Source organism: Gorilla gorilla, chromosome 10 (genome assembly GCF_029281585.2).
Source record: "Gorilla gorilla gorilla isolate KB3781 chromosome 10, NHGRI_mGorGor1-v2.1_pri, whole genome shotgun sequence".
Lineage (NCBI taxonomy): Eukaryota > Metazoa > Chordata > Mammalia > Primates > Hominidae > Gorilla > Gorilla gorilla.
In genome coordinates this window covers 138,695,949-138,709,382 of record NC_073234.2, presented here as the reverse complement: position 1 = coordinate 138,709,382, position 13,434 = coordinate 138,695,949, and the positions used below count along the sequence as shown (strand labels likewise).

General features: G+C 56.7%; 1 protein-coding gene across 6 annotated transcripts; it reads left to right on the top strand.

The window, feature by feature from the left end:
- The first annotated feature begins 794 nt into the window (after positions 1 to 794).
- CDK2AP1 (cyclin dependent kinase 2 associated protein 1) lies at positions 795 to 11,611 on the top strand. Of its 6 annotated transcripts, XM_004054084.4 has the most exons (5): positions 1,939 to 2,452; positions 3,159 to 3,524; positions 5,342 to 5,439; positions 7,294 to 7,420; positions 10,809 to 11,611. In XM_004054084.4, the coding sequence occupies exons 2-5, from the start codon at positions 3,416 to 3,418 to the stop codon at positions 10,874 to 10,876; spliced, it is 402 nt and encodes a 133-aa protein (XP_004054132.1). In that variant the 5' UTR covers positions 1,939 to 2,452; positions 3,159 to 3,415; the 3' UTR covers positions 10,877 to 11,611. The 6 variants fall into 6 exon arrangements, with proteins under 6 accessions (XP_004054128.1, XP_004054130.1, XP_004054132.1 ...); XM_004054080.5 differs by lacking the exons at positions 1,939 to 2,452; positions 3,159 to 3,524 and adding an exon at positions 795 to 1,088; XM_004054082.4 differs by lacking the exons at positions 1,939 to 2,452; positions 3,159 to 3,524 and adding an exon at positions 1,604 to 1,741.
- Positions 11,612 to 13,434: the final 1,823 nt, after the last annotated feature.

The window sequence follows — 13,434 nt, the reverse complement described above, 5'->3', positions numbered from 1 at the left end:
CACCAAAAAACCCCACAACCTTGAGGTTATTCATCTAATCCAAATCCAAAATACACTGGATGGTTACATTTCAGTCAGATCCAAGGATGGGCTGGGGGTGGGGTCGAAGGAGGATCTAAAATTGTCCCGTAAACTCCAGGGGGTAGAAACTTTGCCAAGTTCAATTCTTGTATCCTCAGCGCTTGGAACAGTGAGTGGCGCATAGTAGGTGCTTCCCTTAAATACTGGAGTGAGTCTACGCACGAAATTGTGCGATTCAGGGATGAGTTTTCCGGGGAGGGGGGTGAGGGGTGGAGAAGGCCTCTAAGCTTTTGTCAGTCTCTAAGGAGTCTTGGATCCCCAAAGGGTTAAAAACCACTTCATACAGACAGAGACATGAAATTTATTTGAAATCAATGTCAAGCATCGGTTATTCTAATCCTGGGGCTTGGCCAGACCTGGGCGTCTGGAATGATCTACGTGCTTAAATACACCACTCGCCACCATTTTCTCCAGGTAATTTTCCATCCCTGCCCCCACCATCAAGGGGAAGAAAGTGCTCTTCGGATTCCGGTTCGCCCTGGCCTCCCGCAGCCGCCGCGGGGGCGGCCCCCAGTACACTCCCGGGGCGCCGGGCGCGGGGCAGCCGCCCGGACGCGCGCGGGCCTCAGGCGCCGCCGGGACCCCAGCCCCCCAAACTTTGGCAAGTTGCGGGCGCCGAGCGCACCCGGAGGCGCGGGGCGCGGCCGCAGGCGGAGCCGCCCCCTGACGCCGGGCCGCCCCCTCCCGGCCCCGGCCGCCCCGCCGGCTCCGCGGAAAGTTTGCGGCCGCCCCTGCGCCGCACCCGGGGCCTGGGTGAGACTGCGGCGGCGGCAGGGCGCGGACGGCCATATTTGCCGGCGCGGCCCGAGCCACCGACAACAAAAAGTGCGCGGGCGCTCGGCGGGCGCTCGGACGGGCGCGGGGCTGCAGCGCTACCGCCCGGCCTCGCCGCCGCCGCCGCCGTCCTCGCGGCCTGGCCCCGCCGCGCCCGGCGCGCCCGCCGCCCAGGGGGATGTCTTACAAACCGAACTTGGCCGCGCACATGCCCGCCGCCGCCCTCAACGCCGGTGAGTGAGCCGCGTGCGACGCGCCCCAAGCGCCGCCAAGTTGGGGGTCCGCGCGCCCGGCCCCGGCCCGGGGATGCCCGGGGCGCCCGCGGAGGCCGGGGGCGGGGGGCTCAGGGTCCCGGCCCGGGGCAGCGCTGCCGCCGCCATGATTCCCGAGCCCGCGCCGCGAAAGTTCTCTGGTGCGCCCCGCACGCCGAGGGCCTTGGCTGGGGGTGCGGGGCGAGCGGCCCGGGGTGACCCCCACGCCGGCGGCTGCGGATCGCAGGGAGCGCGGCGGGCGAGGGCGAGGGCGGGGGAGGCTTGTTCTCGGCTCCTTTTTCCTCCCGCTTCTGGGCGGCTCGGCGAGGGCCCCTGCCGGCGGGAGTCGGGAGCGGCCCGGGCCGCGCCGGGAGCGGGGCGCGGGGCCCCGCCGCCCTGGGGAGCGGGGTCGTGAAGCAGCCCGGGCGGGGGGCGCTGCGGGCAGGGCCAGGACCCGCGCGGGCGGGCGCGGATGGAGGGCTGCGGGGCTGCCGGGGGCCCTGAGGTCGCGGGGCCGCCGGGACTGGGACCGGGATGGGGTCGCCGGCGGGCAGCGGACTCGGAGGCCCGGGGGCCTCGGCCGGGAGCGTGGGAGCAGGGGCTGCCCCATGCGGTCACGCGGGGATCCCCGTAAGGTGAGCGCGGACTGAACGAAGTTGGCGCAGCTCTGGGGCTGCTGGGGCCCGCGCGCGGGCGTGGGGGCAGTGGGTCACGCGGACGCCCCATCTGGGAGCCCCCAAGGGCTGGCCCTGGAAGGCCGTCGATGCAGAAGCCGGGAGGGGCTCCCCTCGACCTTCCTGGGGCTGCGGCCGCAGCCGGGCGCTCCCAGGAAACTCCTCCAGAAGTTGTCAGGCAGCTTCGGGCTGAGCCCAGGGGACCGAGGGAGCCACGGGGAGTGGGCACAACATTGAGGGATTCGTAGGTGCCGGGCTTTGTGACCTCACTGGGGCCCTTCTTCTCTGACACTTGGTCGGAAACAGACTTCCCAAAAGGCGGTTGTGTTGCGGGGCGGGGTGGGGGGAAGGACTCGACGGGGAGAGGAGTGGCCCCGTTGGTCACCGGTGCCACGCTGGCTCTCCTGCTCGAGTTTTGGGCCTTGTTTGCAAACGTTGACTTCGTAACCCCCCAAATCCGAAGTGGGGCCCATAAAAACGATACCTAAAAAAAATCTTGGACACTGAGGTGTAGGGGCAGGAAAGGGTTAAGCGTCAGGGTGCGGAGGGAGAGTTGAATTGCTCACTTGTGGGTTCGGAGTCCCAAAGAGCAAACAGCCACTGTTTTTTTCTCAAAACATTCTCACCTCCTCTGGGGTCCGCAGACCTTACAAAGACGGGCTTTGTTGCCAGGTAGGACTGCCAGCAGCCTTCTTCCTCTGGCCTGTGGGGAGGGCAGGGGCTGGTGTTGCCAGCCTGGGCAAGGCTGAGCTCAGGCTTACCCTGGTGTCATTGGGGCCGGGGCCCTAAACTGGGACCCTCGGGGTTTGGGGTCACAGGGACAGCGGCACTCACGGGGACCCCTGAAGTCCTGTTCTGGGCTGGCTGCACCTGTACTCAGCTTTTCTTCTTTGTCCTGTGGAGAATTCCAGGAGTGCCGAGATCCCTAGATCTGGGCTTTTTGGTGCCCCTCCCTCCCCCCCACGGGCCCCTTTGCAGAACCCCAGCTCCCCTCCTGCCATTTGCATCCAAGATGGACTCTCCGCTGCCGCCGCTGCTCCTCCGGCTTCCTTGTCATCATCCCTCACGCCCTGCAGCCCTGCCTCCTGTTCACGGGTTGCCAAGCCGCGGCCTGGCCGGTGGTGGCAGTGGCGGAGTTAGACAAAGCCCCCGCTTCCCCCGCCCCAGAGCCCCCCAGGCGCCCCAAGTGGCGGGAAGGCCGCCAGCTCCCCAGGCCCCGCGCTCTTTGTCTGGCGTGGGGGTGGGGAGCCGCGCCTGGCCCCAGGAGCTTCCTGGCCTCTGCCAACCCCTCGCTCCTGCACACTGCACTCATTGTCTGAGATGCGCCGAGACGGCCTTCGCTGACGTGGTCCCTGTGTCCTGGTCCCTGTGTCTGCAGGAAGGAGTGACCAGGAGTGGAACTCGGAGCCCTTCCGCCATCTCTCTCCAGGACTAGACACCCCCCCGCCCCCGAACAAGGGAGTGGCCTGGACAGAGCACTGGGGTCACCGAGCTATTGCTCCTCGTCCCCCAGCCAAAATGGGACGATTTCTCCTTCCTCCTCCCTCTCAGCCCTGCAAAACCTAACCCCAGTATCATCAAATAGTAGGATCTGGAGCCCATAGACTTTCTCTTGGGAAGCACTGCCTCTAACAAATGGAGAAACTGAGGACTGGAGGGCGGAGTGCCTGTCTGAGGTCACACAGCCAGGAGTGGCACAGCTGGGGCTGGCACGAAGTCCAGTGGGGAGGACAGAAAAGGGGAGGTGAGGAGCAGCGGGCAGAGCAGTTGGGGAAGAGGATGGGGGCACACTGAGGGTATGTGAGGGTGCGTGGGAAGTGGCCAGCACCCCTCCTGCCAGGGCTCTGGGATCTTGCAAACGCCTGGGGTGCTGTGCGCGATGCTACCCCCAGCGACTGGCCCTCGAGCCAGAGAGGTGTAGTGACCAGGATCAGAACCCAGGTCTGTGCCGGCAGAGCCTGTGTTCGCCATGCCATGCTTGCTGCCACATCAGAAGCTCAGGAAACTGGGGTTTGGCTGATGTGGTTAGGGGGCTCTGGGGGACATCACCCTGCCCAATTCCTGCAGTGGCCATGGACCTGCCGGATATCATGGGCGTTGTGCATCCCCCTCCCAAGCAACCCGCCCCTATAGCGCACGTGTCTCATCATCCGCACGTGTCTCATCATCCCCACGTGGGAGGCGTGGAAACTGAGGCTCGGAGTGGCACGGTGCTCTGCCCAGTTCAGGATCCAAGTCCACGTTTGCAGTTCCAGCCCAAGCTGGAGCATAACCGGGGGCTGCAGTGGCAGCATCCAGGGCTGGCCTGAGACTCAGGGAGACAGCTCGGAACTGTCCCCGTTCTCGGAGAGAGGGGCAGGTGCCGGGGTAGCTGGCTCCCTGCTTTGGTCTCCTCTATGCTGTGTGCCCTGGGGCCACCCCCTCAGGTCCATTTCTCTAAATCGAGGGGCCTGGAGCCAGGGTTCTCCAGGGCTCCTCCTGGCTCCCCCAGCTTGAGGCCCTGAACTTCCTTCCTCCTCTGCCCCTCCCCTCACCCACACCAAGCGAGCAGCTGGTGGGTTTGGCCAGCCTGGCACCAGCTGTCTGTCCCTGAGGCCAAGTCTGCGGCGCCCACTGTGTGTGTGAGAGAGAGACCGTGTGGCTCTGGGGGCGGCAGGCGGGCAGCTGCCGAGGAGGACTAGGTAAATTCTCCATGGTTACCGCTGTTTGTCATTCTGCAGGATATCCTTTACCCGCTAATGGCCACTGGGACGCCATTGCGGGGCCGCGTGCTCCTAGCCACGGACTCCCCTGCCAGATCCAGCAGGCTGCGTTCTGGGCTGGGCCCTGCTTGGTCACTGACTGCAGCTCTGGACAGGCCCCAATGTTGTATCCCGTATGTGGGGCCTCAACCCTCCTGTCTTGGGATACAGAACCCTTGGGGCATAGACTGCTAAGAGTCTGGTCCCCTCTTTGGGGAGGGGGAGACAGGCACAGAGGGGTTGAGGGGCTTTATCTGGGGCACACAGAGGCCGTTCTCTAGATTTCTGATTTGATGTTCAGCGTGCCTGTCTCAACCAGGGTTGGGTCTCAAATACTCCAAGGCCTTCCTGTCTTCCCCGTCATTGAGCACAGCAGAGATTTGGGCGCACAGAAGCAAAAAGGCTTGGAAGCTCAGCCTTGTTTCGACCAGCCTGCGTGGCGCTGTGGTGTGATGTGGCCTCTAGGTTCTCAGCCTCTGGGGACCAGGACACAGGGAGAGGGGATGGGCAGAGTTGAGGCCAGGAGTGGCAATAATTTTATCTTTGGGAGCAGCCCTGCTGCTTGGAAGGTTCTGGTTGGATGGGATGGAGTTCTGTGAGGACCAGCGGCTGCTGCAGAGCTGGGGATGGTCGGGTGCCTTGTAGCTACATTTCATTATCCATCTTCTATGCTGGTCAAACCAGAGGTGGAGAGCAGGGTTCTCCATCCTGCTACAGTTGGTGGTGTGGGTCCTGGGCAAGGGCTGTTGCAGGACCCGGAGTCCTTGCCTTGGTACAACTGGCTGAGCTGACTCCTGGCCTCTCTCTCCCCACCCCACAGCTGGGAGTGTCCACTCGCCTTCCACCAGCATGGCAACGTCTTCACAGTACCGCCAGCTGCTCAGTGACTACGGGCCACCGTCCCTAGGCTACACCCAGGTATGGCAGTGGGGGTGATGGCGTGGTGGGAGGGCCAGGGGGAGACATGCTTCCCACCATCAGAGGAGAGAAGCTGGTGGAAGAGACGAAGGAGCAGAAAGGATGGGACGGAGCTTTCTCAGCCCAAGGCCCTGGCTGCGCTCCTGCTCAGAACACATCAGAATGGAGGGCACTGGGGACTGTGCTTCGCGGGGACGTGTGAGGTGGAGGGGACAGGAGAGCACCAGGAAGGGGCAGCAGCCCGAGCTGTGCTGAGGCTCCCACCCCACGCGTTCCTCCAGTGGGTCTCCTCACTCCTCTTTCTTGGGCAAGTGAGGCCTGACCTTGATGCTGGCTCTCCAAGCTGGGACAGAAGACAGGGTCAGTTCCCACTTGCTCTCCACGGGCGTGGGCCCAGCAGAGAGGAGGTGGCCCTGTCTTGAGAGCCAAGCTGCCTCTTGTCGAGGGCCAGTATTTGAGAGCGTGGCCTGGGCGAGGCCGCTCCCTGGTTCCACCGCTTTCCAGACTGTGACCCCCCACTTGGTAACTGCCCAAGACCGGGGCTCCTCATCAGCCCAAGGGTGATCCTAGTACCCCCAGCCCAGGCTGGCGAACAGCAGGAATGGGGCAGCCACCATCTCAACTGTACCCCACATCTCCAAGGGATGAGCCGCCCCGAGGAAGGTCCCAGCGGGAAGATGCTCTCCCTGGCTGGGCCCCAGCACCAGTGTTCTGAGGTCGCCATGGAGCCTGTTCCTCGCCAAGTGGGCGGCTCCCCGGCCATGCCCCACCAGGCCGCCCCGCCCCAGGAGGAGAAGCAGGTGTGGGCCTGTGAGCGGGACCGGCTGAAGAAGCGGCAGCTGTGGGAGGCCAGGCAGAGGGGCAGCCGGGAGTGGCAGTGCCACGTTCTGGCCATGCGACGGCGGCGCCGGGACAGGCGGGAGGCCTGTGAAGCCTGGAGGCAGTGCTGTGGGGATGCAGAGCAGCCGGAGCAGGACGAGGACGGGACAGAGCGCGAGGCCAGGGGACAGAGATGGTGGTGGAGGAGGGGGGAGGCAAGGACCTCGCCCAGGGAGCTGGCGTGTCTATGGGAGGAGGTGGCCAAGGGGAGGTAGCCTGGGCTTGTGGGCTTGCGGGCTTGCCGGAAGCCCAGCCTCGCTGATCTGGGTGCTTGCTGTGGGGCTCCCAGTGGTGGTGGGAGGAAAGGTTTTCTGGGGGGTGGGCCCTGTTGGTGGGAGGATGAGAGAAAGGAATGCATTCCAGGCTCTGGCTGGGCCATGGCGGATCGCTGTGGTCCTGGTGGCCCAGTTGTGGCCTCTGTCTCCCCACTGGCTTGGAGGCTTGGCACCTGGGATGTGCCCTCCCACCCATCTGCATCCTGGGAAATGCTGTTTGGACTCTTTTGTGCCAAAATGAGCTAGTTCCCCTGTTTTGTTCATTGGAGATAATAAACTTGCTTCCTGGAGACGGCTGGGTGGCCTCCCTGAGTGTGTGAGGATAGGAGGGTGAGGACCATCTTCCTAACTTGTAGTTGTCCCCTAGAATGGGACGTGCCTTGGCCCAGCTGAGGTGGCTGCCCCAGGAGTCTGAGGCTGGGCGGCGTTCCCTACCCTGACCGGCCCGGGGCCCTCTCCACCCACCTGCCTGTGGCCTTGGGGTCAGGCTGCTGAACCCTTTTTTTTTTTTTTTTTCCCTGAGATGGAGTCTCGCTCTGTTGCCCAGGCTGGAGTGCAGTGGAGTGATCTTGGCTCACTGCAACTTCCACCTCCTGGGTCCAAGCAGTTCTCCTGCCTCAGCCTCCTGAGTAACTGGGACTACAGGCACGCACCACCACGCCCGGCTGATTTTGCTGAACCCATTTCTTTCTGATTCTAGGGAACTGGGAACAGCCAGGTGCCCCAAAGCAAATACGCGGAGCTGCTGGCCATCATTGAAGAGCTGGGGAAGGAGATCAGACCCACGTACGCAGGGAGCAAGAGTGCCATGGAGAGGCTGAAGCGCGGTAAGCCCGGCCCCGCTGCCCTGTCGGTGACCACAGTGCTAGACCTTTAACTCTGGAAAGACTTTTGGGGAAAATGTCGGAAGGTGGGCTAGGGATGGGGCTCACTCACGGGAGCTCCTGTCTTGTTACAGAGTTGCCGTCTGCGGTGAAGGCCTCAGGCAGGCGATGGGTCTGGTGGCGAGGGGCCTGGGGGGCCGATGTCTTCAGAGGGGTCTTCCGGGAAGGGCAGCCCAGGCAGGGAGCCCTTCTTACCCTGTGTGCTGCCAGGGGGTCTGCTGGCTTTCAAGGGTGTGTTCGAAGTGCCCCCCGCCCCCGACCCTGCCTGGTCTGCTCCTGTGGGCCGACACTGGTCCTAGGGAGGCCAAGCTCAGGGTTCATTGGTGCCTGCACTGCCCTCTGCTGTCACCTCTTTGGAGGGAGACCCAAGGAAGTGTGTAGGTCTGTGCTAGGGTCTGGGGAGGGAGGCTGAGAGCACTTTGTTCTTTAATGGTTGGAGAGGGAGGGCAGGCAGGAGATGACAGAGCACAAGGGACTCGTGTTAAGGTGTGACTGTCCATCTGATTTCGAAAGGATGTTAAATAGGTTGCTACCTTCTGAAATAAAAGGGGAGTGGAGGGAGAGCAGGATTTCTATTTTAGAAGGCGGCAGTGCAGCAGAGCCATAGCCCATGAATGCATTCAAGATGAGGGGAGACTTGGGGCTCTTTTTTTTTTTTTTTTTTTTGGAGATGGAGTTTTACTCTTGTTGCCCAGGCTGGAGTGCAGTGGTGCAATCTTGGCTCACCGCAACCTCCGCCTCCTGGGTTCAAGCGATTGTCCTGCCTCAGCCTCCCAAGTAGCTGGGATTACAGGCATGCGCCACCACACCTGTCTAATTTTTTGTATTTTTAGTAGAGACAGGGTTTCTCCATGTTGGTCAGGCTGGTCTTGAACTCCCAACCTCAGGTGATCCACCTGCCTTGGCCTCCCAAAGTGCTGGCATTACAGGCGTGAGCCACCATGCCTGGCCTGGGACTTGGGGTTCTTAAAAAGGCTGGAGAAGCAACCTGGGAGAGGAACATTCTTTTTTTTTTTTTTTTTTTTTGAGATGGAGTCTAGCTCTGTCACCTGGGCTGGAGTGCAGTGGCATGATCTCGGCCCACTGCAACCTCCGCCTCCCGGGTTCAAACGATTTTCCTGCCTCAGCCTCCCGAGTAGTTGGGACTACAGGCGTGCCACTATACCCAGCTAATTTTTGTATTTTTAGTAGAGACCGGGTTTCGCCATGTTGGTTGGCCAGGATGGTTTCGATTTCTTGACCTTGTGATCCTCCCGCCTTGGCCTCCCAAAGTGCTGGGATTACAGGCGTTGAGCCACCGTGCCCGGCCTGGGAGAGGAACTTTCTTTGGTTGTAAATCTGTAGCATAAATGGGGTCAGTAGTTGAAGTTATGACCCCAGTGACACGAGGGCCAGTTGAGGACAGGCTGCTGCCAGGAGCGGGGTTGCTCTGGTTTTTATGAAACCTTTGTGAAGAGGTTGACGGATCTCAAAGCTAGGTTGGGACTAGCAGGGTTAGAGGATGTGATTGAAGAGGGCCTGGGGGAAGGGATGCAGAGCCCAACCCTGGTCTCGCCTGGAGAGTTGGGTGGTCCCAGGGCTGCTCTCCGGTAGCTGGGGTGCTGGTTACCCGAATGGAAATTCCTGGGAAGATGCTGGGTCCCAGAGTCCAACAGGTAATTTGCAGTCACGCAGAAAAGGCACTGGTTCAAGTCAGCAAATGCATACAAACTGCCAGTCTTTTAGTAACAAGGAAGACCTAGTGCTACCCCTTGGCCAACAGCCAAGCCCAAGCTTACCAAGCTCATGTCACAGCAGGGTGAAAACACGTCATAGACGGGTCAGGGAGTTAGGAGCTAGGAGCATTGTAGGTAGGTTGGCAACTACAGCCCAAGAGCCAGGAGCCAAGAATAGTGGGGTTTTTTTGTTTTTTTTTTTGAGACAGAGTCTCGCTCTATCACCCAGGCTGGAGTGCAGTGGCGCGATCTCGGCTCACTGCAACCTCCGCCTCCCGGGTTCAAGCAATTCTCCTGCCTCAGCCTCCCGAGTAGCTGGGATTATAGGCACCCACCACCACGCCCATCTAATTTTTGTATTTTTAGTAGAGATGGGGTTGTACCATGTTGGCCAGGCTGGTCTCAAACTCCTGACCTCAAGTGGCCAACCCGCCCCGGCCTCCGAAAGTGCTGGGATTACAGGTGTGAGCCACCGCGACAGGCATGGTTCTTAATGGTTGAAAAAAAAAATGATTTTGGGACGTGTGAAAGTTATCTGAAATTCAGACTTAAGTGTTCATAAATAAAGGTTTGTGGGGCCAGGTGTGATGGTGCATGCCTGTAATCCAGCAGTTTGGGAGGCTGAAGCCAGGAGCAACATAGTGAGACTCCCATCTCTACAAATAATGATAAAACAGCCAGGCATGGTGGTGCGTGCCTACAGTCCCAGCTTCTCTGGAGGCTGAGGTGGGAGGATCACCTGATCCTGGGAGGTTGAGGCTGCAGTGAGCTGTGATCGTGCCACTGCACTCCAGCCTGGGTGACAGGGCAAGATGCTGTCTCAAAAAAAAATTTGAGTGAAGTAGTTGTGTCAGAGACTGTGTAGCCTGCAAAGCTCAAAATATTTGCTCTCTGGTCCTCACAGAAAACATTCTCCAAGGCTCTGAGTTAGATTCTAAGATTTGTGAGGTGATGATGTGGGATGTCATTCCCAGTGGCCTCTGGGAGTCATGTATTAGAAGGAATAGAATCCTTAGTGTCTATTAAAAGATCATATTTCATGAAGTTCAGTAGAGGCAGAAAGAAAAAACAGGTAAGCACCAAACTACAGAGACAAAAGACTGGGGAAGATTCATCGGGCAGAAGGTAGCTGCAGTCTTGTGGGGTTGTCCCCGTGGACCCAGGGTCTCGCGTGGGCAGCAGTCAGTTCTCTGCGCCCTCACGTGTGCCGCTGAAGCCATTCTCTTGCTTACTTACGCCGGTCAAGCCCTGTCTAGAATTCAGACTGAAGAAGCCAGAGAAAAATCTCCATAGTGGGTCAAGCAAAAGAATTTGGGTGGAGACATGTCTTTCATCCAACAGTGTCATGGAAAGACAGCTTGCTGGTGCCACCTTGAATGCAGGAAAAAATGTTTAGAGAGACAGGAAGAGTTGTGGTGAGGAGGGAAGGGCTTTAGAGAGGGATGGGATTGTTAGCATCCTTCAGGGTTGCTTGGTTATAGGTTTCCCTGGTTCCCTTTCTGTCTGAAGGTTTTGTGGACAGGCTGTGGAAGGATGGATCCTCTTCCTGTTCCAGAATGGGCTTTGCTGGCTGGTCCTGTGCACTCGCTGACTTCAGGTCTCTGCCTCTCTTTCAGGCATCATTCACGCTAGAGGACTGGTTCGGGAGTGCTTGGCAGAAACGGAACGGAATGCCAGATCCTAGCTGCCTTGTTGGTTTTGAAGGATTTCCATCTTTTTACAAGATGAGAAGTTACAGTTCATCTCCCCTGTTCAGATGAAACCCTTGTTTTCAAAATGGTTACAGTTTGGTTTTTCCTCCCATGGTTCACTTGGCTCTGAACCTACAGTCTCAAAGATTGAGAAAAGATTTTGCAGTTAATTAGGATTTGCATTTTAAGTAGTTAGGAACTGCCCAGGTTTTTTTTTTGTTTTTTAAGCATTGATTTAAAAGATGCACGGAAAGTTATCATACAGCAAACTGTAGTTTGCCTCCAAGACACCATTGTCTCCCTTTAATCTTCTCTTTTGAATACATTTGTTACCCACGGTGTTCTTTGTTCCTTTTCATAAGCTAATACCACTGTAGGGATTTTGTTTTGAACGCATATTGACAGCACGCTTTACTTAGTAGCCGGTTCCCATTTGCCATACAGTGTAGGTTCTGCTTAATGTAACTTCTTTTTTGCTTAAGCATTTGCATGACTATTAGTGCTTCAAAGTCAATTTTTAAAAATGCACAAGTTATAAATACAGAAGAAAGAGCAACCCACCAAACCTAACAAGGACCCCCGAACACTTTCATACTAAGACTGTAAGTAGATCTCAGTTCTGCGTTTATTGTAAGTTGATAAAAACATCTGGAAGAAAATGACTAAAACTGTTTGCATCTTTGTATGTATTTATTACTTGATGTAATAAAGCTTATTTTCATTAACAATTTGTATTAAAATGTGGGTTCCTTGAATTCTTACGTGCTGTTTTATTTTTTTGAGACAGGGTCTTGTTTTGCCACCCAGGCTGGAGTGCAGTAATGTAATCTTGGCTCACCGCAGCCTCAACCTCCTGGGCTCAAGCAGTCCTCCCACCTCAGCCTCCCTAGTGGCTGGAACTACAGGTGTGTGCCACTACGCCTGAATAATTTTTAAAAGACTTTTTGTATTGAATGAATGGGTGTGTGAAGGAAAAAAAAAATTTTTTTGCAGAGATGAGGTCTCACTGTGTTGCCTAGGCTGGATCCTGGGCTCAAGTGATCCTTCCACCTTAGCCTCTCAAAGTACTGGGATTATAGGTGTGAGCTACCACGCCCGGTCTAAAGAAGTGCTATTTTAAATAATCTCTCATGAAAGTGTTTGAAATGCTTGTTCCCCGGTGCCGTGAAGAAATAGCACTTGAACATAAATTTAATTTACTCAGCAAGGCCATTTTTACTTCCTGCAGAAAGGGTACACTCGCCAGCAGTTTTGCCACGAGAGTACACCGAACAAAGAGACAGGGTCATTTGTAACCTGATGCGTCCACCCTACTGCTGTGTCTGGTTTCCATTGGCTGGAACGGGACCTCACATTCTGTATTTGTCCTGATGGGGAAGCAACTTAAAACTTTTCAAAAGAGGCGAAGGCAGAGGAGAACAAAGGGAGGAGAAAGTAACTTGTGGAATGGTGAGAAAGGTAAAAACACTTTTAAATAAGGAAGAGGAACAGGCTATGACCTAATGCTTGCTCCGACCAGTGTAAGCATGCCAGGGCAAATATTTAGGCTAAATTGTGGGAGCTAAGAACATAAAGTACATTGATTTCTTTACCACGGCTAGCAGATAATTAGGAATGTTAGCACAGGTCTTTGAATAAATTTTGCTTCAAAGAGAAGTTACCGTTTATTCCAAATTAAATGGGGAGGAAAGTCTTTGGAGAGGAACCTCTACTTTACTTTTTACAAGAGGTAGGAGATGCCTGTTCAAACTGTATTTTCCCATCTGACACGGAAACATTTTGGTGATATCATTAGCACAGTTGGCTGGGGAAAGAATGTGTTTGCTAAGTCAGAGGTAGGGATAAAGTGAAGTTGCATTATGGGTGTATTTTAAGTGCAGCAAACTTAAGTGTATGCTAGGAAAAAAAATACCAGAAGCAGTTTTTTTTTTTTAATTTTTATTTTTTTAGATGGAATCTCCCTCTGTTGCCTAGGCTAGAGTGCAGTGGCTTGATGTTGGTTCACTGCAATCTCTGCCTCCCAGGTTCAAGCGATTTTCCCAGCTTAGCCTCCTGAGTAGCTGGATTACAGGAGCGTGCCACCACACCCAGCTAATTTTTGTATTTTTAGTAGAGATGGGATTTTACCATGTTGGTCAGGCTGGTCTCGAACTTCTGACCTCAGGTGACCCAGCCGCCTTGGCCTCCCAAAGTGCTGGGTTTACAGGCGTGAGCCGCCACGCCCGGCCAGAAGCAGTATTATTGAGTTGGCCTGTTACCCCATGGTTAGGCCATTCTCAGTTCGTAGGTGCTTATCCTGTGGGCTTTTGGTGGGTGCTACAGGAATCTTTTTCATAAAGTACGGCCCCTAAATTCAAGCTACTTTATATGGTGCTCACTGGAAGAATTATCTGCTCTGGTGCCAGGGAAAAAATGGGCTGCACTGGATGTGTTGAGAATCCACGTGGTGGTCTCTGACAGTGCCTCCCAAAGGGATTTTAATTCTTACTCTATACCTTAGGCCCTAAATACCTGCAATGAGAATTTGCTTTGCTGAGCAGTAGACAAAGAC